The following is a 27616-nucleotide window of genomic DNA, read 5'->3' as shown; positions in this document are numbered from 1 at the left end:
TTCATGAAAAAGGCTCAGTTTGTTTTTTGTGATTCTTTCTATAGAGGCAGTTATATTTTTTGATGATTAGCAGTGAACAACAGATAGCAAAACCTATGAAAATATTGTGAATCCACTACCCAAAGGAAAACACTGTCCTACAGTCTCAGTCAGCATCTGTAGCTGTTTTATAATTTGCATGGTTTAGCTAGAATTCCTTCAGGAAATACCATTGTTTTTTCCAATTCAAAGGTCTAAATGTTAAAGAACAAACACTGAAAGTAGTACAGCTAAAGAAGCAGAAATGAACGACTGCTCGTGTGTCCTTTCCATGTTTACAGATTACAGATTACAATGCAGTTTCAGATGCAAGCGTTGCAATGTAAATCATGTTCCTCTTGCCTTAGCCTACTTTACAAGCGCCTTGGATTACTCTATTTGGCATCATGCAGGTCATGTTTTCAGACCTCTGGCTACATAAAGGAAAGTTGAGTAGCTACAATAATCTTTCAACTTCAATGTAAAGATTTTGTAGCAAATTTACTGCAGATTTTATGTATATACTTTCTCCAGTATTTCAGTTTTTCTAAACCACCATAACAAACATCTGAGAGAAACAAATGGATTTTCTAGACCAACAGCATAAACTGATTTTTCACTTTATTCCTTGTGCTTTGCCAGTTTATCAAATTCTGGTTTGAACAGACTGCTGTAGTAAATACTGGCAACAGTTACTGATTGTTAATGAAATAAATTTTATCAGCCATGGCCAATTGTAATTTTTTTGCAAGATCAAGGCATTACATGCTAGAAGAGAGTATGGTTGAATGAGAGAAAATTGGGAAAACAGTATTTTAATTTTAAAGACCTTTCTTGATTTGTGTTTTATCATTGCCACAGTGCTATAGTATGTTGGTTTATTAAATAGACCCACAGCTTGAACAGTTGCATTTTTTGCTGGATTAAAAACTGGATAGCTTGGCCCAGAGAGTGGTGCTGAATGGTGCCACATCCACTTGGTAACTGGTCACTAGTGGTGTTCCCCAGGGATCAGGAATTTGGACCAGCCCCGTTTAATATCTTTATCAATGACCTGGACCAGGGAATGAAGTGTGCCACAGTCAGTTTGTGGATGACACCAAGTTGGGCAGGTATGATGATATGCTGACTTGCAAGAAAGGGTATTGGATGGGCTGGATCAGTGGGTCAAAGACAATTTTATGAGGTTCATCATGGCCAAGTGTTGAGTGCTACATTTGGGTCACAACAACCCTGCACAGAACTACAGGCTGGGGCTGAGTGGCTGGAAATCTGCCCAGCAGAAAACCTGGGGGTACTGGTTTACTTTTGGCTGAACATGAGCCAGTGTGTGCCCAGGTGGCCAGGAAGGGCAGTGGCATCCTGGCCTGTACCAGCAGTAGTGTGGCCAGCAGGAGCAGGGCAGGGATTGTCCCCCTGCACTCAGCACTGCTGGGGCCTCACCTCCAGTGCTGGGTCCAGCTCTGGGTCAGAGTAGAGCAAGTCCCGAGAAGGGCAGTGAGGCTGGTGAAAGGTCTGGATCACAAGTCTTACAGGGAGCATCTGAGAGAGCTGAGGTTGTTTAGCCTGGAGAAGAGGCTCAGGGGAGACCTTATTGCTCTCTTTAGCTGCCTGAAAGAGGGGCTAGCAAAGTGGGGGTCTATCTCTTCTCCCAAGTAACAAGTGACAGATCAAGGGGAAGTGACCTCAAGTTGCACATGGGGAAGTTTAGATAAAGATATTTCTTCACAAAAAGGACTGTCATTCAGTGAAACAGGCTGTCCCAGGGAAATGGCTGAGATCCCATCTCCAGAGGTTTTTAAAAGACAGAGATGTGGCACTTTGGGACATAGTTTAGCAGTGGACTTGGCAGTGCTGGGTTAATGGCTGGAGTCAATCATCTTAGATGTCTTTTCCAACCTAAATTATTTGACAATTCTATGTAGAAAGATCAGTTAGCACATACCAAAGATTTTAGGGTGCACATAGTCTAGCAGTTGTACCATGCACATCTTTTTCTTCCACAATCCTTCTCCAACAGCAGGAGATTACTAGTCTCTCAAGGACTGTGTGATTCATGGTAGTGATCACTTTCAATTGGAAGTACTGGAACAGCAGCTCCTTTTTTACTGCCTGAGAGGCCAGCTGATCTCTTAGAAAAGGGGAAACTTTGCTAAACAAAGGAAGTAATTTTAAAAGAAGGAAATAACATCTGTCTACAGATATGTGGAGAGCGAAAGAAGAAATGTGAAAATGGAGATGGTGGGGAAAAAATATTTAAAGTTTAAAAAGCTGAAAAGAAAGTCCATGTGGGATCAGAGGCAGCACATTCAAGTAGCAAACAAAATGTAGAGAGATGTAATAGGAGAAAGTATTGGAAAGAGAGGGAGAGAGTGTATAAAATGAAGCACAGGAAAATGGTATAAAACCCCCAAAACTAATTTAGAGAGATTAAGAGACTGCTGCACTATCCCATTGCCAGTAGAGGTGCTAAAGCCACGGCTATGGAATAGAGTAGCAAAATGCTCAAGGGAAGAAATAATTCCTGTACTTACATAGGTAGAGTATTTCACAATATGAACAATAGTACAGTGCAGCTACCTAGAAGGCATCCATTTAGAAATTAATTTGTGTTTGAATCTGTAGTTGAAAATAAAAGAACTCCAGCAAGAGGCAGAAGATGTTCCCTGGAAAAGCACTTCAACCAGCCTGGGAACAGCACAAGATACTTCTGGCCGGGCTGCAGCCAGAGAACAAGGAGACCAGCAGGTACCAGTCTACAGCTGGGGCACAATGAAACACTTCTACAAGCTGAGCCAAGAATAATCCTCTTTAAAAGTGCTTTACTACTTGCAAATGTTGTTGCTCTTGTCCAAGTGTTTTGTATTTGCTTCAGTGCAGCTCCCTTTTTTTTTCTTTTAAGATAATTAGGGGCTTACTTTAAACCAAAGGGGATTTCTGGGATCTCTTTGGGTTTTTAAATTATACAAATGATAGCACTGTGATATTGAATCAAATTATTAATTGTATATTTTGTTGTTCTCATTTCTGAAGTATATGTGTGAAACGAGGTTTTTTATTTCTCAGTCCTTGAATACAAGAAGTTTCAAAAAGTCCTAAGGCAGATTGCAAAATTATTTTTCTCAATTTTCTTAATGTTAAAGAAAAGTATAATTTTAATACTGCAGAGTATTCTGTGCTGATAGTTTTACAACATTGTGTATGTACTGTGAATAGAACAAGCTTCACGAATTATTGTACTTGAAGCTGGAGCCTTTTCTGTAAAATTTAAACAAAGTGTTCTATTAAATGCCATCTATAAAATGTTGATGACTTACCTCCTAGGCTGATTTGTGATTTTTCCTGTGCTTTTGAATGCCTGGATGAAAAACTCTTTTTTTCAGGAAACTGGTTGGTAATTGAATAAATAGCATTATAATCTAAGTATTGAACACTTCCACATAATAAGTGTTATTTTGCAATGGATTCCTTTTGTTGCAGCATAAAATGGAAGTATTGTCTCTATGAATAAATAATACTCTGAATAAAAGGGGTTTGTAAACATCATAGTTAATTTATGTCTTAGCTGCCAATTTCTGCAGTGAATTCTACCAGTTTTCACACTGTCCCCCTTACAAATGGAATTACCTTCGCATTAGAAGATGTGTCTTTCAATGATGCAGAAAAATATATTTTTGCTTCATTCTTATGTTAGCAGGCTAAGAATACATGCCATACAACATCCAACTCAATAAAATAAAAAACTGAGTGAAAATTATGTACAAGTTTTTGTGATTGGACATTTGGAACATTTGGACGTATGCATACTTATGTCCTAAGTCTGAAATGTATACACCTTACTCAGTCCATACCACTCTGAAGCTGACTTGGACACAGGTAGTGCAACAGGTTTGCCAAATTATGGTGTCAGTGTCACATTCCTCCCCCAGGAGGTGTTCAGGCTACTTGCTTTCTTTTTGCTGGGGAATCTGTAGCTTTAGCAACTAATTATTCTCCAGCTCTCATGAAACCTTTTTATAGGAGTCTTTCTCCACGTACTTTTTGCAGCAATAGCCTTGCAGGGAAGTAACAAGAACAGACTTAAACATTTTTAATGCTGAATCATCTGTTTATGCATAATATTGATCTGAATGTCAAATTTGGCTGGTCATTAAGGAGGGACAGGGCCATCAGAATTACTCTGTGTGCATGCATACGTTTCAGATTTAGACTGCAAATATCCTGAAGAGGGTCTGCATTTTAGTCTAACTTGCCAAACAGTTGCAGAGAAACATTGCTGTGGGGAATCACCCTCTATTGTTGTGACATTGAGAACCAAAGGGATTCTGCACTGAGAAGCCATCCACTGATTTTTGTATATTTTTGAGTAGTGGGCATTGCCCACAAAACCACTTCTACCTTCAATGATTACAGTGGTCTGCTGGGTAGCTACAATTTTTTCACCATTATAGTGAATGGTGATCTATTGGAATGCAAGATTGGCAAGTTCTGGATTCCCAGGTTTCATTACTTCCCCTACGATATTTTCTCTAACATTGTTTAGGTTAGTACAAACGCAGTGAGCTCTGAATTCACTCATCATGTGCATACATGCCACATTGTTTAAGAAATTCATGCAGCTGCTTCCTATCTTGTACTGCCAGGGTGCCTGCACGGTGCTCTGCTGCTTTCCTGCCTCTGAGTCCCTGCTCTCCAGGTGCACCGCTGGTTATGTGCTCCTCTCTCAGATATCTATCCCTAAGGGGAGCTCACTTCTGGAGCCATTTTAGTCTTCCTTTTATTTTTAAAGGGCTGGGTAAGGGCTGTTCAGGTGATTTCTTATGTTGCTACCAGGTTTAGCATCTGGCAAAGAAAGGTCTATCTGTGCATATCTCGACATGCTGAAATTGTACACATTATTTTTCCTTTAGATGTTCATTGTTTCATATTGGAAATGCAAAATGTGTTCTATCAGTGATTACAGACACCTTTCACTTCTTTAGCAGAGATTTTCAATTTTAGAGCTGCCCTGAATGAAATACCCATGCTAAGACTGAGTATTTATGGAATATAGGCTTATGCAAAAGGAAATTTTGTTTACATTAATAAAAACTTTTAAAAAAATTTATTTCTGTGTTCTAGTCTGGGACATTTGGTGCCTGAGTAGAGTGCAAGTTATTGTAAAATAAATGATTTGTATTTATGTTACTTGTTTGGTTGTGGCTCCATAAAAAAATAACAGGAGCTCCTTTCATCAAACATATGATTGCTAGTTTTGATGCGTTCTTATTTAGTTACTGTCTGGAAAGATGTTTGCTACATAAAAATACCTTTGAATTTAAAGGCATTTTTGGCTTTTTTAACAAAAAGAAATTAACTAATGTGGAACTTCTAGTCCCATAATATAGGAAATTTCTATTGCTGGACGTACTGATGGACTGAGGGCTTAAATCCTCTGAGCAATCAATCCACTGGCTTTTATGAATGCTTAGGGAAAAAAGGAAATATATTACTGGAAAAGAGGAAGAAGTCTTGTTGCAGGCTATGCGATGGCCAAATTTAGAAAAGACATATGTATGGTAAAGTCTCATGTATCATTGCAACTGACTGAGCAGAACAAATGAAAAGAAGAAAAACCAGGAAATAACACTTTTCTTTTAACAAATAGATTTTGAAGAAACACCTTAGCAAGGAAAGAAAATGTATTCTGATTGTGATTGCTCTTCTGCTAAGAAGAACAAGACTTTTGCTAAATATCTTCCTAATTTTAGTGCCAATTCGGCAGGTCTAGCATGAGATAAATCCTTTCTTGGGAGAAGCATTACATGTGCTGATTTATGAGAGAGAATCAGCTGTATTTAGGTGATGGCTGGACTAGAGTGTAAAGTTTGTTTGTGCTTAATATACTAGATAAATTGTTCCTGGCTTCTTAGGGTGTGACTATACTTGCTGTCCCACTCCCAAGTTTACTCAAGGACTGTGTGATTTGCTGAGTAGGTGTCATGTAAAGGAAAACCCGAAGCAATGGATTTTATATAGCTAGTTTTTCCCCCCTAATTTCATGTTGACAAAAAACCTTTTTTGTCCCTTTTCCCTTCCCTTCATCAAAGTAAAGTCTCCTCAAGGCTAAAGGCAAATTTTAGCAGCAAGGAAAATGATCACCAATAATCTGAGCAGTATGAAATTTAACACAGTGATTTTGTTTTTAGTGAGAGGAAAACACTAGTTACCTGCTGTCTTCAGTGTAGAAAAAATTCTACACTGAACCTTAACTTCATTGGCAGCAGCTTTAAAATCTATTTAATATTCCTATTTCTTCAGTTAAACTTAAGTTAATAACAGGCTGTGGGGTTAAATCTTAACTTTACATATTTACTGGGAAAAGTCGTATAGCAATTTATGAGTAAAAATGTACTTTGAATAAATTATCATTGCAAATTACAGTTTATGAAAGTTGTGACTATAACCATAATTACAGCCTTGACTGCGCACAATTTTAAATCTTACTTGCTGAATAAATTTGTTTTCATTCAGATTGCATTTCCAACATTTTTAGAAAAGAGTGAATCAAGCCTCACTTACAAAATGTCCTACAGAGTTTATTAAGAAGCTCATCTTTGTTTGCTAAATTTGCCTAAAACATAAACTTTTCTTGAATTAGTGAGTTGCTGTTTTAGTCTGTTAGGAGAGTTTCCAACTTAGGTTTAATAAACCATAGACTCATAAGGAGACTCACAAGAGCTTCCATATTATGCCATCTATATATCCTAAAGTTGTTAAAATTGATTGTACAAGCTATTACGAAAAAAACAGCCATTAGTCAAAATTAGGTGTATTACTGTAAATTGGAGAGACGGGGGAGAGGTTTAAAGCTCTATCTGGCAAGAGAAGGGTTAAAGACTTTTTTGCTATACCCGTTTCAAATTACAATGAGAAGCCTCTTCTTTCCCAGCAGGGTTGTGCTTACATTAGTCTTTAGATCTCTCTTGAAGAGAGCTGTTATATTTGTGCCTGCTACAGCTGGAAATAACAGTTCAGAAGCTGAAAAGGGTTGAATGGATTTACAGAAGGTTATTTTTTGCAAGTAAATTCATGGCAACACATTAATTTGATTAGTACATGCTTTAGAATTACTTTACACTCAAGAGATTCAAAAGATGTTAAAGTCATCTCCAGGCTGCTGGACAAATATGTGTGACACCACCAAGGTACAGATCAAGACAAATCTGTGACTCAGGATTTTATCTTGGGAAGAGCGCAAGGTGTACGAAGAACTCAGAATAACGAGGAAAGATAACTCTGGGAACTACAATGTGTCAGAAGAACATCTCTTGCTAATACAGCTCCCCGCCAAAGACCCGGTTATCTAAGGTTTATATAGGAATGCCTAGGTCAGCTGACAAAATACTGGTCTTCTGCTCCATAAATGCAGAAAAAACGATAACAACAGTGGAAAATTGGAAGTCTGAATTTCAGCTTTCTTAGAAATAACTGCAACCTGACACATTCCATAATATTTAAACAGGGTGGGGGGAGAGGAATCACCAAAGATGTTACGATGTTACGTTTAGAGATGACATTGACATGAAGAATAGGTAAATTTTGTTTTTCAACTACTGGGAAAGCAGACCTCATAGGAACTCAGAACAAGTAGGAGAAAAGTTGTTGTTTTTTTTTTTTTTCCTTGTTCTTTTTCTTTTCAAAGATGAACCTAACTGCGCTCAAAGCTTTCGTGGGCTTGCTCTGGAATTGCTGGGTTCTGGTGGGTCACGCACAGGGAGGTTTAGGAGACAATCATGTCCATTCGAGTTTTATTTACAGGAGGCTGCGGAACCATGAGAGAAGGGAGATTCAGAGAGAGATTCTCTCTATCCTGGGTTTACCTCACAGACCCAGACCATTTTCACCAGGAAAGCAGGCTTCTTCTGCACCCCTCTTCATGCTGGACCTGTATAATGCCATGACAAATGAAGAGGATTCTGAGGAGCTGGAGTATTCACTGAAGGGATCAATGGCAGGGGAGAGCAGAGGGATACGGAAAGGATACCCTGCCTCTCCAAATGGATATTCACGGAGAATGCAATTATCTCGCATGAGCCCCCTGAGCACACAGAATCCTCCATTAGCCAGCCTGCACGACACCAACTTTCTGAATGATGCTGACATGGTCATGAGCTTTGTCAATTTAGGTATGTGGAAATATTTTTTGCTTTTTGCTCTCTCTGACAAACTGTTAGCCTGCTCTTGTGAAGGGCAAACCTCTCGGCCGAACTGTAACCTGTTCTAAAGCAGCAGGATTGAGCCCTGGCTGCTGTGCCACCGGTAAAAGAAAAATCATAGGGATGGTAAAGTAGCTACATTGTAGGTGGCCATGGAAAAAGATTTTTCTCACTGTTTATATAAAGTCAGTTTCTATAACTTCCCTCTGCTGGCTTCTGTTTTCTTTCTTTCATTGATGTAATGAAAATTCTAGCCTTAGGCCAACTAACTCCTTTTTTTTTTTTTAAATCTCTAAGAATCAAACACTTATGCCTATTGCTCAGTTATTTCCCTCAGTGTTTTCCTTAAAGCTTACACATGAACAAACAACAGTTGTTAATATTTTAAAGCCTAAAAAGGTATGAAAAGGGAAAAGTTAAACCATTAAAAAAATTCTTAGGTTATTTAGTGGGGTTTTTTCTGTTGTTAAGAGTTGGAATTTTATTATCTTTTTAGTTGAATGGCTGGATTTTAAATAATCTGTTGCTGTTCCTTTGTTATTTCTATTTAATAACAACAGGCTGTGTTTTATTATACTGCTATGGTGCTCAGAATCTACAATGGTTCTTATTTTCTCTGTCATAAATAAATTAAATGACAAGTAGAGTATTAAACACCAGAAACATGCAAGCAAAGAATGCTTTTGAAAATTATATAAATTCAGACAGAAAACCTGATAAAACTAAATTATATTGGCTTCTGAGTGTAATAAACATGCTTGCCAGTTACATTGTAGGAGAAAAAAGCAGTTACAGATTTCTTTACTAAAGCACAAGTTAAATCTCATCTAGAAAGCTGCAAATAATTCAAAAAATCCATTTAGTATTTTTATAAGTATTTGAAATGCTGCAGGACTCATAAATTTGGCTAAAAAAGCCACTTCTCATTGGACTGGAATAGCAAGAGCTTTAATTGCAAATTTGAAGTTTCACAATAAGCTGGTACAAATTCTGATGAACTCTTGTTTTCCAGGGTAATACTTTCTGTAGAAACTTTTTAACAGTGGCACATGTTCCAAAATACCTTCATTTTATCACACACATTCTGTACTTTTTACGTCTACCCGGTTTTTAGTAAATACTACTACTCCAAATACTAAAATTCTAGGAAAGTAACATTCTAGAGTTTATTTTCCATAATAATAAAATCACTTTTCATTAGTTATTTGGCTGACAAGGAGGTGTTCAAGTCTGAGATCTTTTTCCTTAAGAGTAACAAATGTCCACACCTCTAAATACGTTTGATTGTTGTTTTTACTCCGGAAATAGCAGGTTAGGAAAGAAATGGAATCTGTTTTTTGAATGTGTGTTCCATATCATTAGGAAACAGTTAGATATTGCTCATGCATTACTTTTAAATTAACATTGCGTGCCTTGATTTACCCAGAGCTTCTGGAGTCAGCTGAATTTAAAATAGCAAAGTTATACAGAAAAATCAGAAATACTTTCATCCTTAGCTTTAGTCAAGGCACTGATCCTGCAAAAATATTCCTTGTGTGTCCTGAGAAGTACCCTCTGTAAATATATCAGGGACCATTCCATCAGCATCCCTGAGGACTATTTACATGGGTCCTAGCCTTTGATTTCAGAAATGTCTTTGATTACAATAGGACTTCTCGCAGTGAATGAGTAGAAGTCTTTGAAGTTGCAGAGTCAGATATGTCCTAGACTGATCCTACTGTGCTTTCCCAGACAAAAACCTTCTCTGGAAGAACTCAGGTTTCAGCTGAGAGTCTTCCTTTGGATAGGAATTTTCTAATATTTGTCTTATTTTGTTTGGATGCCAGTGCTGCCTTAAGAAAGTAATTCTGGGAAGCTAAAGCTTATCTTATGTTTCAAAACTGTGAAAACTGGGACTGAATACTGTATTTTTCTAGTGATTAATATTAATAGACACCATTAACTTAAAATACTGTGTAAATATCATGTTTGATTTGGCATCTGTAAAATTAAAATGTGTCTCAGCTCTAAGATAGTTTAAATCCTAATTCACTTTTAATACCCTTCCATGCAAGTTGGATATTGTGGTATATCACACATTCCATGGTGTAAAATGCGTAAAAAATATTGATGACCAATACAGATTAGCTTCAACATTTTTATTAAACAATCCTATGTTTCAGTATAATTAACAAAAAAATGAAATAAATCATGGAAACAAGTAACCATTTAATATGATTTATGCAGTATGAGATTGTGACAGATGAGGGCAAGCTCTTTTAATGGAGAATGGGGAAAAATATGCAGTGATAAGTGAATGCTAATGCTGTACCTTAAAATCAATAAATGCTGATGCAGCAGAGTAATAACTCAAATGGATTTAGAATTGAAGCCCCGGACAACTTGCATCAAATAAATCTGCTCTGAAAATAGTATTCACCATGTTCATACTTGCACACCATTAATTACATAATGTGTAATTATAAAACTCTATTAATCATCATGATATTTTAAATTGGAACTTTTGTACATAGTTGTACCAGTTATAGAAATTTAAGACATGTATATTGAAACAAGAAATATGTAGCTGAGAGGTTAGATGGCAATTATTAAGCATAAGAATTGAAAAGACTTAAAAGATTAAAAAGTAAAGGAAAAATAGACAAAAGCAAATAATTTCATATTAACGAATAAAAAATTAAACTTTTATACTAACTTTGATTAAAACCCCAACCTGTCTAAGCTGCAAATACCTCACTTTCAAAAACAAAATTAGAAAATAATTATCAAGGGAACTGCAATCATAATTCTGTCAAGTAACCAGGGAGAAAAATAAGAATACATTTACTTTTCCTGAAGTTAAAATTGTAAACACCTGCTCTTTCTACTGGAATTTATATGAAAATTTCCATCTCTTTCTTTCTTGAAAGATACAACAAGACAGAGATTTTGTCTTGTGTTTTGTATAAGACTGTGTGTGTTGGCAACTCGCCATAAATATTGATGAGTGTAACAGAGGAGTTAACTGGGTTTGGTCCAGCAGTCAAAGAATAAATCCTCCACTAAACACACTGGGGTTTTCGAAGATCTGGTTCTATCACCTTCAAATTCAGAACTTTGTTTTCCTGACTGGGTGTTTTTTTAATCCTATTATAATATTTTATTGTCTTATTGCAAAACCCCGACTCTTTAGAGTTCTGGCATCTTCTTTTTTGGCTGGTCTCCCAAAATGAAATATATAGGATACCCCATTCCCCAGAGAACAGGCAAATAATGCTTATGCAGTCCAACTCACTTTTTTGCTCACTCAAAATTTAGTTAGGGAAGGACTTTTTTAAGATAAATGTTAGTGTTCCCACTCTTCACCTCTTACAAAAAGAGGCGTATTGAATAAAATAGATCTACATGGATGAGGCTTGGAAAAACAGCAGCCCCTTTGTAAACTACGTTTAAACATTTCAAATACTGATTTTTCCATTATCATCAAAGTGATCATTAAATCCACTATACTTAGGTATTCCTTCTTATGCCATTCCAATGGTCTGTATTTTCATTTTTTTTACACCACGTCTGTTAATTTTTTCTCATAACAGATTGTTTCATTTGCTAAGCCAGCCTGTTTGCTTTCTTCATATTTTCCTGTTAATTGATATGAACCTTCCATAAAATGGGAGATATATATCTGCTTTTGTAGTTTTCTGTTATGTTTTCTTTTTTAGCATATAAAATTAATTGCAAAAACTTGAATGTGCAGATCACAATAAAATGTGTGACCCCTGATGTACATGTGCTAAGAAGGATACAATAATTACTGAGATTTTTAAAGTAACCAGCCCACCTCAGAAAGATATGTTTTCTTCTTCACAGACAATGTGAATGATTCCACAATCTTAGAATAATTTTGAAACCGCACATGCTGTGTTCAGTTCTTAAACTAGACACTGAAATCAATGGAAATTTTGTCTGAGGCACAGAGGACTTTTAATATTTCTCCAGCTTCTCTATCCCAACTTTGAATACTGTTTTACGGATTATATGCTTCTTTAAAACCTGAATCATTAAGAAAATACATAAATTCAAAAGATTTATAGCCCATTGTGTTCACTGGAGAATGCTAACATGGTATAGAACAAATTTTACAGCTATTTTGAGAAACCTACAGTACCTCAATCCACACCAAATACCTGTAAAAATATATTTTTGTTACACACGTAAGAGAAAGGATTCCTTGCTGCAATTAGACCCTGAGCATACATAGTAGCTCATTTCTTAAATTAAACTAATTCAGTTTCTACAGCCTTCCACTCACAGCTAACATATCATCAGCTAGGAATATGGAGTGCTAAGCTATAAAATGCCAGGAGCTGAGGAATGGGTTTGAAGGATACATGCAAAAAGGCCTCAGGATCATTAACTTCTCTCCTAAAGCTCAGGAATGAGTGCACTTTCTTTCTTTTCCACAGGATTTCAGATGTTGCTGTCTTAATTTTAACCCTACATTAATTTCTTTGGCTGTGGCACAGTTTCAGTGTATAAACCCAGGCTTCTAAAGAAAATATTGACACAGCCTTAGCTGAAGTGATGGAAAGAGCACTATTATCTTGCCTTAAACAGAGGGATGCTATTGCAGAGATAAAACTTGTAAAATTATAAATAGACCCCATATCTTAAATTGTGGAATTGGATCAATACTGAGAAAAAAATGAGAAAACATCTTTGAAGCTTTTATTCAATGGCAACCCCAAGTCAATAAGGTTTTGAAACCTCGTTTTTCACTCTTTTACATAACATTTAGAACAAATTGGATCAAGGAGGTCTCACTTAATTTTCATCCGAAGTAGACATCACTTGACATCTCGAAATTCTAAGACTTTTTTTCCCTTTATTAAAGCTTTATCACTCAGTAAGTGAACGGAATGAATTTCATGTGACCTAGTACAGTCAGGCATTAGAAATAACTATGAATTATGAAATAATTTTCTATGATCAAATTAAATATTAAGACAACTCTTTGTAAAATACTTTTCTTTGTTTCTAGAACAAAAGGACTTTACATACAGGATGACATGACCTAAAAATCCTCATCCAATACTTACAATTCATTATAGTTTTAACCAATTTCTGTGCAATGGCAGAACAGGTTTTTGGAGATTGCTTTTAAGTTTTAGAAAGAAATATCCTCCATATCCCTTTTCTGAATTACACTACCTTTGTTGTTTTATATTGAAATGCTTTATATTTCCTTTGAAATCTCTCAAGTTACATGAATCTTAAGAACTATATAGCTCTACCTCAAAATAGGTTTGTGTGATCCATAAATATCATCTAACAAAATAATGTTTTTATAACTGTCAATTAATTTTTTTGCCAAAGTTAACACTTTAAATCCAAGTAAATTATTGTATCTACCCAGCCAAAAAAATGTCAAGCTCTCCATTAACTGGGGTATAAAACTGTCTGACTCTCCTTGCCGACAGGTTTGAAAGAATTTGCAGATAACTGAAGAGAAACTGATTTAGCAGATGGTTAGACGTGCATGGTGAAAAGCTATATATATGTATGGATATATAAAAATATATATTATTATTAATATTTTTCCCATTGGGAAGAACGGCTGACCTAGTTCCGCTTCTTCTTTAGAAAGTGTTCCTTTCCAGACTAAACACAGACTTTGGGTGGGGTTTTGGGGATTGCATGTATTGTACAGTGCATATTTTCCCAGGAAAACACAATCTGGCAGTGACTCTGGCTAACCATGAAAGAGAGAGGCAGGCTTGTGGAGACATCTCTGTGTGGAGAGTATTAGGGGAGGAATCCTGCCATGGATTGGATGGAGAGCCTCTTGATTCTCTCCCTAAACTCTTGTTGTTTTCTAAGATAACTGGACAACTTCGGCATCTATGTAATCTCCCACACTTATTGCTCCTGTTATTATTTTCTCCGAATGTTAAATTACGCAAGGAATTTTGCTGTGGCTACCTGCCTACTTACTGCCTGAGTGATGGGGGTAATTATGACAGGGGCAGTTCCCTTCTCTTTTCTCTGTAGCCATGGCAGTTCTTTCAGCTTGCTTTCATAGGCCCACATACTAATAGAATTTGGAAAAAAAATGATTGATTGCAGTCTGATCATTCTAGGTGTCGTCTGGTGTTTCCACATAGCTGAGAATGAACAGTTTATGAAGTGCCAATTGCAGCCTCCAGCTGAAGAAAGGCTCCCCAGGGCTCCAGGAGAGCTCTGGCTGCTACCAGACTTTATAATTATTTCCCACACTTTTCCCTATCCTCTCCTCCTTGTCCTTTCCCTTGTCTCTAACCCCTGCTGCCTAGGCAGGGTCACTGAACTTTAGTTTTATGTCAGTGGCATTTGGCTGCAGAAAGGATTAAAGGCTGAGAAGTGGTGAGTCCAGGCGACAGCGCAGGAGATGGAGAGGGAAGGAATGAGAGCAGGTATGACAGAAAAGCAGCAAAGCACAGGCTGGGCTTTAGGAGGACATCCCTCTTCCCAGTAGGTAGCAGCCAATGTGCAGGGCTGGATACAGACCTGCTGGGCATGGGAAAGGTTCTCAACAGAGAAATAGCCTCTGCAGAAATTGCTGGAAGATTTAGTCCTGCTCCTCTGTGCCTCATGTGGAGCATGATGTTGCAGCACTTCCCATGCCAGCATTCCCATGAGAGCATTTCCCATGCCAGTAGGATTACAAAAGTGGAAGTTTGTCACGGTAGGGAGAAGGTGAATGCAGATGGAGAAAGAGCAAAGAGCATGATAGAGAGAGATAATGTACCAATGAAAGGCAAAATTAGCACAGGTGTGGGTTTCTCCTCTGAGTGAGCCTTGAAGGCAAAGGGAGCCCTTTTCTCCCGAATCCCTTGTGGCAGAGCAGCTACCTCAGCCTCCCCAGGCACTTGGCTTCCCAGGCAAAACTCTCCATCCTTGCAAAACAAATGCAGCTCCCCCCAGCCTCCGGTATGTGTGTGCCGGGAGCACACAGACGGGCTACTCACGTTAGCAGCTGTAAATAACTTGGGAGCCGCTTTTAAAAACCGCAGGTTAAAGGATGAGGGCTGCCATGACGCACACAGAGGTTGAGATCAGAGGAGCAGCTAAGAGGGGTCAGGAGAAACAATGAATCCCCTTGTTCTGAGTCATATTTATGAGTGCTCCATTGCACCTAAAGTTCATATTTATTGGCTAGGCCATGGGGTTTCCCTATTTGCTCATCTCTTAAAATAACACCCCTGGTTAAAATTTCCTATAAAACACAGAAATGCTACAGCAGGCAGAACTTGTCAACCCTGACAACTACATTATTTAAGTTTGTGGGTGGGGTACACCAAGCAAGAGCTGGTTCGTGTTTTGTACTGAATTATGAATTTTTTCTATACAAAACGCGTGACTGTAATAAAAGTAGAAAAGGAAAGATTTTGTAGCTCAGCTTTCCACTCAGAAATTTCCCAGTCATTGAGAGATGCTCCACGAGGTGAATTTTGGTGTTTAGTTCCCAGCTCTTTTTGAGCAATTATTCTGGTCCAATAGATCAAGAACCTTGCTTTATTAACCACTACTATACCACTTAATACACATGTAGTATATGAGGCACATGCGGTACCTTACCAAAATGTGGTTCTACTTTTTTCCCACTGTAATTCAAGGCAAACTGAGGCAAAAATTATTAATGAGTCAAAGCCTAGAAAACTAACCAGGGCAGCTAGTGCTTGTTCATGATATGTATTTGTAGCTAATAACCAGTGACTTTGCAGAAGCAAAGTGCCACATCATTTTCTAATTCAAGGAGAGTCAGGATGAGGAAGAAATTTGTACAACTGAAATTTCTGTAAGGTTTATCCTTATCTGACTTAACAATATTACTTATTCAGACTCCATGAGAACCTTAAAGTCTTATCCAGCTTTGATGATTCTGTAATTATATCCCTTTGTTGACTGGGTTAATTAAATGGAATTGTTGTTGTTTTAATTCCTCAAGTATTTGACTGTAGTCAAATTAATGAAGTTAGATTCATATGATTTGTTAAAACTGTACCCCTATTCCAGAGTAATTATTGTAAATTAAAATAAATTTGGCTAGGCATACCCATTTAAAACAAAAATGGAGGGGAAATACACATGGGGTATGCCCCTGTAAGATATTGCAAAATAAATTTAAAAATTCATTTTATTGGACTTTTTTGATTGTGAATGGCATAATTTTTGGACTTAGAGGTGTTAAATTCTGTTCTGAGAAAGAATAAAATTCTGGAAAAAAACCCTATTTCTGTTTTGTTCTAGGCCTTAGAAAAAAAAAGGGCAGGGATGCTGAATAAGCAGGGACTCTGAATTTGGAGCAGTGGGCAGATGGTATCTGATGGTATCTGGTGCCTAGAGCCATGAGATTCTGGTGGCACAGTTTTTTTCAAAACACTAGCTGAGAAATTGAAGGAGTGGGAGAAGTGTGGATGATATCGCTGTGGGAGCAAGTCCAAGCCCAGTGTACAATCCCATAACAGCTGTAGTCTTTGGGGTGATTTAGGATGGTGGAGATCCAGCAGGAACATAGCTCTGGGAAGGTTGTTCCCAAGGTTAGCTCAGCTGGAATATTTGTCAAAAGCTACAAGTCATAACGTGCCAGTGATCCCGAAGATTAATTTGCTGCTCCTGAACAGGTTACCTTGCTGCCTCATACATGAAAATTAAATGTATGCAAAGGTTTTGGAGGGAGTCAGTCCCACTCCAGCTGAGTCAGAGAGTGAAATATCAGAGCAACCTCATAGGAAAATCCTGAAGAGCCTCAGATAGACAATGAAAACACTGTGCTTCTGTTTTCCAGTCCATAAAATGAGGATGGGCAAACAATCCTGAGTTCATTTTCTCTTCTGTGCATTGCCATTCTTTGAAGTTGCAGAGGACTATTACAGCTTTTGTGTTTTACTCTGGCTGTGTGCTCTGTAAAATACTTTGCTTCTAAAAGCCTCAAAACACCTTGCACTTCATCATGATGATCTCAAATGTTATTTTAGAAAGGGCTAAAAAGGCTCTTCTATAAGGGTAACAAGTTTGCTGTTCTTAAAATACAGTTTACAAAATAATGAAAATGAGAAAGAGGCACTGGAATGTAAGCACCAAAACTGAGATTTTTGTTCTGGTGCAATGAAGAGAGGAAGTGTGGCTAGCTTAGCTCTTGTTCTCAGAATATAGGTTTGTGTGTCTCTGAGTCATGTGTGCATGCAAATCACTCTGTGTGCATGGCTTTGTGTATGTAATATAGAAAGCATGTAAATCTCTTCAGTTTTAGTCACTGGAATTTTTTCCTCCTTAAATCATAATATTCTTTCCCATCAATACTATGTGGCTTAAACAGCCCTGACCTTTCAAGCTGCCTGTTTGGACCAGTGTTTATCAGATGACCATTTGACCTCCTTGTTAATTGTACTTAATTACATCCTGTTGTAACATTTTGGAATAAGGAGGCGAGTTTATGGATCGGCTCCAAAGACCTGAAGACTAAAACGGCAGCAGAATTCAGTGGTATGAAGTGCTGAGCAATCTTGTAGTGAGGCTGATGAGAGCTGTGGCTTGTCCAGTCGATGGCAAAATTAGGTCCTTAGACCAGTCCTTTTCCATTTAGGATTGTTGGTACTTCTGTGAATAACGTCACACTATTTTTGCTTCTCCAAAGAGATCAAGAAAGGAGTGAGATATCAACGGTACTGCAAGGGCTGAAGTTCACATTTGATGATATAAAAGAGAGTAGCCTCTGTTTGCACAAATGATATCTCTGTAGTTTTCCAAAATTTCACAGTTTTTAATGCTTCCATAGAATTGCCAGTTCCCATGAGTTATTTGAGACTTAGATAATATTTGCTACGAGATTTTCTGTGCATTGATGATTTATGAGCACATCTAAGGTATCATTAGAGATCAGCAATTATCCCCTGCAGCTGCAGAAAAACAAAAATGAAAACAAATCAACATCCAGAAAGAGCTGCAGTTCTTGAAAATGGTCAGTCTAAAGGCTCAGAAAGCAACTTCAAGCACTTCTTATTTTACAATGCTTTTCATATAGCTGATGGCTTTTGAAACACATGGCATTGACCATATCACTTCTCTTCTCTCTAGTGATAATATATATATATGTGTGTGTGTGTGTGTGTGTGTGTGTGTGTGTGTCCTTTTCTGTTGTTCCATAGCTTACTTTCCACAAATTTGTAGTAAACTTGATTTCCAAAAATACAGTAAGGAAAAAGGGAATAAAAGCTACAAAATTACCTTTACCAGGTGAAAATCTAGTCCCAAAATTTTAAGGCAAGGCAAAAGAATACACCTTCAATTTTGTTTTATTATAACAGTGATCAATAGACTTCTTGCAGAATGAAGTGCCACAAAAAATTAATTGTTTGTAGTTGTTAATTGCACATCATTATGGCATTATTGCAATGGTTTGTCATCCAGCATGAGTAAAATTCTAGATAAAAAACATAAGTTACTTAGGGCTGTGCTGTGAGCTCTTTGGCTGATGTAGTACTGCCCATGGTTGTCACTGTGAACTGAACACTACTGTGAAAGCTAAAACTTTGTACTGTCTTTCATGTAGCAAAGGTTAAACCTATAGTTCAACTAGACACAATTGCTTTACATAGTTAAATGTTTTTTGTGTATTGATTTAAATTACAAGCCTATGTGATTAAAAATAAAACACAGAATTTGCTGGATGTCATAATACAGTATTCAAAAGATCATAATTTTTAAATCCTCTTGGGTGCTAAGCAAGAGAAAATATACTTGGAAATATACAGGTAGCTATGATGACATTCAGGAAGCACTGATTTACTTTTTAGAATTTTGAGAGTTAGTATAACGTGACACTATACAGTATTGTATATCACAGTAATTTAAAATTACACAATTATTATTTCAGAATAAACTATTTTCTTTAATTTTTTTGTTATCTCTTATATCCTATAGCTATCAACTATGGTTCTTCAAAAGGTAATTTTTTTCATCACTTAAACTATTGAATTAATAATCATGTTTAATGAGGCCATATGTAATAATGAGATCCCATTTACAAGGAAAAACATTTTTAGATATATCAAATTTTTAATTTAAGTATATCTTAAATATCTTTATAATTTTATAAAATATATTTACATATATATTTTTCTATAGAAATATAGATATGTGTTAATACAAAATCCAGAGGCAATTGGTGTTGTGAAGTAAATTATAAAGACAGACATCACAGAATATTCAGAGTTGAAAGGGACTCACAAGATTGAAGTGCAGCTCTTGAGTGAATGGCCTATATGGGGATTGAAGCCCCAGCCTTGGTTATGTTAGCACCATGCTCTGGCCAACTGAGCTAATCTTGAGGCTGATTAGTTCAAGTTCATGCTGCAATTCATTGGGTCAGAATGAAGAGAGTAGATGTCATTAGGATTGACAGCATGTTGCCACTGTTTTGATTGCTCAGCAGTTGTGTTCTGTTTCCTCCATATTTGTATGTATTCCTTATAAACGCAAAATACAAAAGATGTTCTATTAGGATGTTTGTGTGCATGGGAGACCTTGTCTAAAAGGCATCCATCACTCAACTGGAACCAGTACACAGGAACACTCATGAACTGAAGTCTTGGCTCCATGGGCACAGCTGCCAAACTAGTTATGACCTGTTCATGCTGTATTTACAGTACCATCTGCTGCTCCACAGTAATGAAGCTTCTTTTATTAACATATCACTGTATCAGTAACATTATATCATTGTATCGGTAAGATTTACCACAACCTCCATTAAATCATGCTGCTTCTCCTTGTCTGCAGGTAGGGAGCTTGTTTTCATCAAAATGGGAATGAAAGCATGTGTCCAAAAGACGAGGCTGTGCTGCTTCCAGATTGACAAATGGGGTTTTTTACTTTTTAAGCCTATTCCCAGAGATTAGAGCAGTTGTCACTTCCAAACTAGTGGAAGCAGAGGTTTAGCACAGCGTGGGCAAAGGTTGATCAGCTGCTACGAAATGCATGTGAAATATTCTTAGTGGTGTGATATTAAAAAGATTGCAGGTCAGGTTCCCACTCCCTGCTCATTCTTACCTCCTGCTCAGAAAGACACCCAAGTTTTGTGCATCAGCTCAGCCGAGTACAAGAGACCATCTTTGCTGTTCCAGAGAAGTGTTACACCTACAGCACAGTTGTAGATACCTCTACCATTGGCTTAGGTATTGTGTTTGTAAGTAACTGTGTGGGGAATATGAGAAATGCAGTCCTAGGGGGAATAACACTGAAATGCAGAAATATTACAAGCATGTCCACAGTCCTGGGCTACCAGCTCTAGGTGGCTGTGCCTGAGCCAGGGGCAGATGATCTCCTTAAGTACCCTCCAACCAGAGCCTCTCTGTGACTCTGTGACAGGGTAGCTACAAAGAAGAGGGACCTTACTCTTGTCTTGTACATTGACATCAATCATTGGGTCTCTTTCAGAGAGGAGTGATGATCTTGCATCAGACAATTGTTGGATGAACAGTACTGTGTGCTCAAAATGTCATACTTTCTACTTTGGAAATTAGTTTCTTGCTTGTTATGTAATTTTGAGCCTCTTGTGTCTCTCTCCCCAAGCCTCCAAAAGAATCTACTGTGGGGAATCATGACCTAGTGTCGTGTTACCTGGAATTAATCTGAGCTCGTCACATTGTTTGTGAAGATTGCTTTTCCTTTCCTTTGGCATTGCAGATGTAGTGCTGGATGGCCAATCCAGAGGTATTTTATTCACTAACTATTGGTGAGTTTCTGCCCAAAAAAAGGGTCAAAAAGATAATTAGCTTTGGTAAATTTTAAGCTCCTTTCAGGGAAAAAAAACCCCACAATTTTTTTCCTTCATTTTGAGAGGACTTATTCCATGTGCGGGTGAAATTATCTCTATGGGCATAAATAATGGTCAGATTAGACTGACAGAGCTACAGAGGAGAGGGTACATTTTGTATCTGTATTAACAAGCTGTTAAAACCACAGCCAGATCCCAAAGTGGCTGTTAAAACCTGCCATCTGAAAGTGCCATTTCTCACCACCCCAAGCCAGTCTCCTATCTGCTCTTCCTCCTCATCTTCCTCCCATTTTCTTCCAGTGCAATGTCTGTGAGGTCCTGCCCCTGCAGTGCTTCTGGCCCCGTTGCTCTGTTTCTCAGCACCACCTCAGGCTCTCCTAGGTGGCTCCTTGGTGTTGGACAACAGCAAGAGTGTGCTGGACAAACCTGCAAAACAAGGGCAAACAGACTATAAAAGATGAAGCTTAGTCTCCTTACATTTTTAATTTTAAGGAGATGGCTCAGTGTAGTGATTAGCCCAGTAAACATTTTTGCAACCAAAGTATAAATCAGAGGACTTCTGATTTTATTTGAGCCAAGCTGACAGAATAACTAAGTGCACGGCCTGTTAGCAGCTATTTTTTGCAACTGCATTTAATATCCTGTCTATAATATAGTCCGGCAAAATTTTTTGATTTTTTATATGTAAAGAAGCCTTCTTCTACTTTCTAAATGAGATGTTCTTGAGGGCTTCCTTCTTTATCCTTGTTACAGCTGGACTGTTTTTATGGAATGTTTGGTCAGTGTTAATGGGTGTGGGTAATATTAAAATACTCAGATGTGAGCACAGAGTAAGCAGAAAATATTGCCTATCCAGTCATATCCAGCTTAATGTTCAGACACAACTTCCATGGAAGCATTTCCAACAAATTCCACAGCAGAAAAGAGATGGAGTTTATTAGACAACATGGGTGAATGGTAAATGGTAGAGTGGCTTGCCACCTCTGGCTGGAAGTGAGCAGAGGGTTAACATGAGCAGAAACTAAGGAGATGTGAGAAGATAGAGTGCACTTTAATGTTTAGCTTTTCCTCCCCTGCCAGTTGCCCTATGATGATATATGCCCTTTCACCCTCCTCAGAAGTTATGTTCCATCTGTATACTTTTACAGTGTCAAAACAGTTATAACTTACACCTATTTTCTGACCATTGGATCCCAGAAGTATAACTTTTGTTTCTATTCAGTTGCAGCTGAACCCGAGAGGGATCTTTTTTTCTGTCATTTGTTAACCTTGAGGTTGTGTTGATCTGACATCCTGACTTTCACACACAGTCAGAAACCTGGCAATAATTGTTAGTTTTCTTTGTGCTGATCTGTGATTATAGAAAAACAGAAATAAATGTGAGAAAAAATGGAAGTCTATTGACAGATAGTATCAAAATTTACTGGTTTTGTCAAAGGTGAGGCAGAATAGACATCTTTGAAAACAGCAGGCAAAATTAGCAGCCTGAAGTGGTGGTGGTGGTGTAAGGATTAGCTAATTTATCAATGCATTAGCTCAGAACTACGTAATAGAGGGATCTTTGTGCAGTTCTTTTTTTCCAAGTAAAGATTTATTTATCACTGATGAAACTGAACACAATCAGAAATCTAGTGGGTTTAGATTAACGCATGTATTTGTGATTGGAGTGCCTTTGTAATATGGTGTATCTTAAAACAAAAAGAAAACCACAGGGTCCTTATTTATTAGAGATTAAATAGCACATATGGCCAGTTGTATCTTTTGCTGTGCTTTGTGCTACAGCTGAGCAACTGGAGTGAAAGATTTGCATTTGTCAGGTTGAAAGATACAGTGCATTATCCTGTCAAAACCATGAGAAAAAGGAGATCTCGAGGAATCACATTTCCAACTATCTTTTATGTTACGATTGTGATAGTACCCAGCCTTAGACTCTCAAAGTTCTGTTCACTTCTAGAACTCAATCTCTTTGTCTGGTTACTTCTCCTCTTGTTTTGGCCGGGTTCAAGGCAGCATAAGAAAGGCAGGGTGTTGCTTTCCCACTTATTTTGTATCAACAACTGAAAGCCTTCCAGCATTTAATTATCATTGGACCAGCTGCAGTGCAGCACTTGTTTTGACTTGTTGAGCAAGTGCATTTGACTTGGAAGAAGAGTAGATTGAATGAATAACACATGTTTAGCAATGAAATTTTTAACAAGACATTGGCTCTTGAATGAAGACCAGCAATTTCATTAAAACTTCTGCTTCACTCCATAATTTAATGTAAAGCAGCAAGAAGGTATCGTGGGTAATCTCACAGTGTCCAGATCACCTGGGAGGTTGTGTGTGAGAAAGCCAAGCCCAGTTATGCCTCTTTGATGGAGGCGTTCCTTTAGGTATCTGCTTATAATAGTTGCTGGCAGGCACTGTTACATGGTTTCTGGGAACTCTTTCCTTCTCATGGTGAATGCTGGAAACTTTTAGCTATTAACTGAGTTCTAATTCTGAAAATAATTATTAGGAAAAAAAAAGAAACTTATCCTTTTACATATTCACTTATATATTAGCATGGGTGTATAACTTCAATTTTTTACCTGGGTACTGTCTATCACTTACTAAAGTGAAACATTTATTTTTAATTTACATTTATTTATAAATGTAAAACATTGCATGCACAGTTTGAGGGGATTAGAAAGTAGAAATCGCATAATTTGAAAGTCCACCTTAATATTTTAGTCTTTACACTATTTGGAGTTTCTGAAATGTGTGTTTTGTGAATTGGCAAGGATCTATGAGATCTTATTGACTAAAATAACAAAATGAAGAAATGAACATTTTAATAATAGAACAGCACTCTCAAAAGATGTAATACTTGATTAAAATACATTCATACAGTCTAACTTTTTCTTTTTTTATAAATTATGGGATTTTGAAATGCATTTCTTTGAGGGTTAAAGAGAAAAAAACAATAAGTGAAATAATATTGCTTTGAAAAAAGAAAAAAGGCAATCAGTTTTTGTTGGTTTGATTTTTTAATTGTGCTTTCTCTTTTCCTTCTTGCTTTATATTGCCATTGTTGAAGGTGTTTTCATTGACTTTATTTTGATTTTAATCACTATGCAATTTATACAGTTCAGTATGTCTGTTCAATTATAGAAGGGATGTTGAACCACTAAAAATTTGGATTCAATAAGTATTGCATTTATTAAAACTGTCACTAACTGCAAAGTATTTCATCAAACAATTTTCAGACTGCCTCTAATTTTGGTAAACAAAGTAGGAAAATATCGCTCATTGATGTCAGTACCTGACCTGAAAATAAAGAATTTAGTGAAATAACTAAATTTACAGCAGTGTATCTAGCTTCTGTACATGACTGATCAAACTTTATTCTTTGTGTTTTGAAAACAAAGTTTCATGTGAAAGTAATTTACATTATTATTTCAAAACCACATCTGTAAATATATAATTACTTTAAATACAACCAATATAATAATAATAAATGCAGACAAACTCAAATAAAAAGTGCTGCAATAAATCACTTTTTAAGAAACGGAACTGTTGCAATGAAAAAAATTCTCCAGACTTGCCCTTTCTAATTAAGCAAAATCCCCACTGATAAAGGAAACAGCTTTGCTCCAGCTGGAAGGGGATCTGAATGTAGATTAGGTTTCTGACAGTGACTTTCGTGTCTAAGATAGGATATGTGTGGAATGTAATTTGGGGACTCCTGTTTTCAACCTCTCCCTACATTTGTCATATAGAATCACTTATATTGAGAAAGGATCATTGACTCCAAGTATTAAACATTCACTGACAAGTCCACCATTTTGAGGGCTTCATTCTGCTCCCTGTACCTGTCTTCAGCCTCAGGGCACTGGCACCCAGAGAACAACTGGCCCAGCTCTATTAAAGGCTGAGACAAAGAAGACATCAGGAACTGCAGCCTTTTCCTCACCCTTTGCCACTGTGTTTTTCCCCACATCCAATAGCATGGAGATTCTCCTTTGCACTCCATGTTTGGTGATGTATTTACAATAACATTTTCATTGTGTTTTAAGGCAGTGCCCAGATTACATTATAGTTGGGTATTGGCCCTTCTAATTTTCTCTCAGCATAAACTCATGCATCCTTGGAGTTCTTCTGATTTCCTGCCCCTTCTTCCAAAGTGCACAAACTGCCTTTTTTTTTTTTTCTGATTTCCAGCCAAATCTCTTTGTTCAGGCAGGCTGCTCCTCTTCCCCATTGACTGGTTTTTTGGCACATGGAGACAGCCTGCTCCTGGTCTTTCAGGTCTCTCTCGAGAAGGATGTCCATCCTTCCTGGACTCCTTTGTCCTTCAGTCTGCCTCCCAAGGGACTCTGCCAACCAGCCTGCTAAACAGGCAAAAGTCTGCCCTCAGGAAGTCCAGAAGAGCAGTTCTGCTGACCCTCTACCTTACTTCTTCAGAATTAAAAACTCCATTATTCTGTGTTTGCTGTGCCCAAGAGGCCTCCAACTCTACATCACCCACCAGTGATTCTCTGTTCACTAGCAGCATGTCCACCTTCCCTAGCTGAATCCCTCACCAGATGTGTGAGTGGGTTGCCTTCCACACATTCCAGGAACCTCCTAGACTGTTTTCTCTCTGCTGTGTTGTATTTCCAGCAGAAAACTGTTAAGTTGAAGTCCCCCATGAGAACAAGGGCTGTTGACTGGGAGACTTCTCCCACTGCTTGTAGAACATTTCATTTGCCTCTCCATCCTGGCTGGATGGTCTGTAACAGACTCCTACCAGGATAGCTGCCGTTTGCCTTCCCTCTGATTCTTATTTATAAGCACTCAACCCAGCTGTCACCATAATTAAGTTCTAGGCAATTAAAACATTCCCTAGTATAGAGGGCTGCCTCACTGCCTCTCCTTCCTTGCCTATCCCTTCTCAAGGGTTTATAGCCATCTTTAGCAGCACTCCAGTTGTGCAAGCCATCCCACCATGTTTCTGAGGTGAAAACTACTTCATCCTAAATGGAAGACATGCAGTGGGGAAGTTTTGTAGTTAAAATGCTCAGCTGAATCATTATGGTAATGTAAATAGTAAATGTCTAATGTCACATAATAAAAAGAAGTCAGGTGTGGGAACAAAAAACCCATTTCATTCTGATTTTGGACCTCAACCCCTGCATTTCTTCTCAGGATGTCCCATTGCTGGGTTACTGGCATCCTGGCAGTTAGGACACAGTCACTGAAATCAGCTGATAAGGATTGAACTGTCCTTTGAGCAAGGACTATCCACTGGAGCTGCAGTGGACCAAAGAGGAAATGTAAATAAACTCTTTTGTTCTGTTTACTGGCTGGTACAAGACAACTGACCCTGAACAAACAGAATTGTCTCTCCACTGACCATATCAGGCAGCCATCTCTGGTGTCCAAAGCAATGCTTTAAGGACAGGGGACTGTTTCTTTCAATTTCAACGTCCAACTCAAAATAGATTCCCTGAGTTCACATCAGGAAACTTACCATTCTAAAAAATAGATAAACCTAGTAAAGCAGTAGTGCTTAGAGAATTAGAGAATTAGAATCATAATCTGCTGCTTTTTTTTTTTAATCACTACTTTGGGAAGTTATTTTTCTTCATTCTTGGACTTTAAAAGTTCCCCTGATTTACAACCTTTTCTAGAAGACTGTAATCCTCATTCAAAGGCCGATGAACAGGATGAAATGGCTGCCACTTGCTTCAATATTGCCTAGATTGTACATATTTAGGACTTCCAGGGTGAAAAAATGAAAGGTATGCTTTCCCAGATAAAGTGATTTTCTAAAGCTGATATTCATTTTCTACAAGCCAAAAAAGTTACAAAGATTAAAAATATAAAAATATATATTTTAGAATCTGTAATCTGGTCTCTCTTCAACTGAGAATGACATTCTTATGAATGTCCTTAACTTCTCTCAGAAGCACTTCATTGAAACACTTACACCTAGCATAGCTGTTTTATTTTGGGTTTTTAAAACCCTGTATGCTTCTCTAGAATCTCTTTCCCCCTTTCTACATACCCTACAAAACATTTGTTGCCTTAATTTATGAAAGGTGAGTCACCCTAAACAGTCTCATCTGTGATACTGGAATTTGAATGAGAGAGAGAAGAGCAAGAGTGGGGTAAACAGCTATTTGATGTCTGTCTTTTCACAGTAGCACAATAGCTAATTCCTAGGGCCTCTGACCTTTCAGTGTCCTGTAACAGAGTACTTGCATTAATCTGTTGCTTATCTGTCACCTACCACATTTGATATTTCCAGTCTCTGCTTTCAATTATCAGTCATTAGAGGCAGCACTGAGTAATTTCAGGAGAAAATGCCTGGAACCTTTGACCTGTTTTGGTCAGATAACCACAAGTGTTCACTGTAGATAAACTATCATTTCATTATATTCAAGATGTAAATGAGTGCCGTTTGTAGTGTATCAGCTTACTGTAAACTTTATCACCTTGGAGTGATTAAAACTGACTGGTTTACTTAGTACTTATAAAAAGAATTTAGAGTCAAACAGCGAAATTCAGTGAGATTAATGTAAATGACCCTTTCTAGTTATACAGGTCTGTAAACCCTCCATTTTGCCTTGGAACATAGATTTAATAGTTAAAAAGTGACATT

At 37.6% G+C, this 27616-nt stretch overlaps 1 protein-coding gene across 2 annotated transcripts in view; it reads left to right on the top strand.

Annotated features, from left to right (window-relative positions):
- Positions 1-7046: 7046 nt before the first annotated feature.
- The window catches only part of BMP5 (bone morphogenetic protein 5), a 57204-nt gene continuing 36634 nt past the window's right edge, over positions 7047-27616 (top strand). Inside the window, exons 1-2 of one of the 2 annotated variants that reach the window (XM_058801734.1) lie at positions 7047-7205; positions 7819-8186. In XM_058801734.1, coding sequence (XP_058657717.1) covers positions 7937-8186 — 250 coding nt within the window. In that variant the 5' untranslated portion in view covers positions 7047-7205; positions 7819-7936. Of the gene's footprint in view, positions 7206-7702; positions 8187-27616 lie in introns of those variants that run through there. The other variant, XM_058801733.1, reaches the window with a different exon arrangement.

Source organism: Ammospiza caudacuta, chromosome 3 (assembly GCF_027887145.1).
Source record: "Ammospiza caudacuta isolate bAmmCau1 chromosome 3, bAmmCau1.pri, whole genome shotgun sequence".
In the NCBI taxonomy this organism is placed as follows: Eukaryota; Metazoa; Chordata; class Aves; order Passeriformes; family Passerellidae; genus Ammospiza; species Ammospiza caudacuta.
This window is presented reverse-complemented; position numbering and strand designations above follow the sequence as displayed.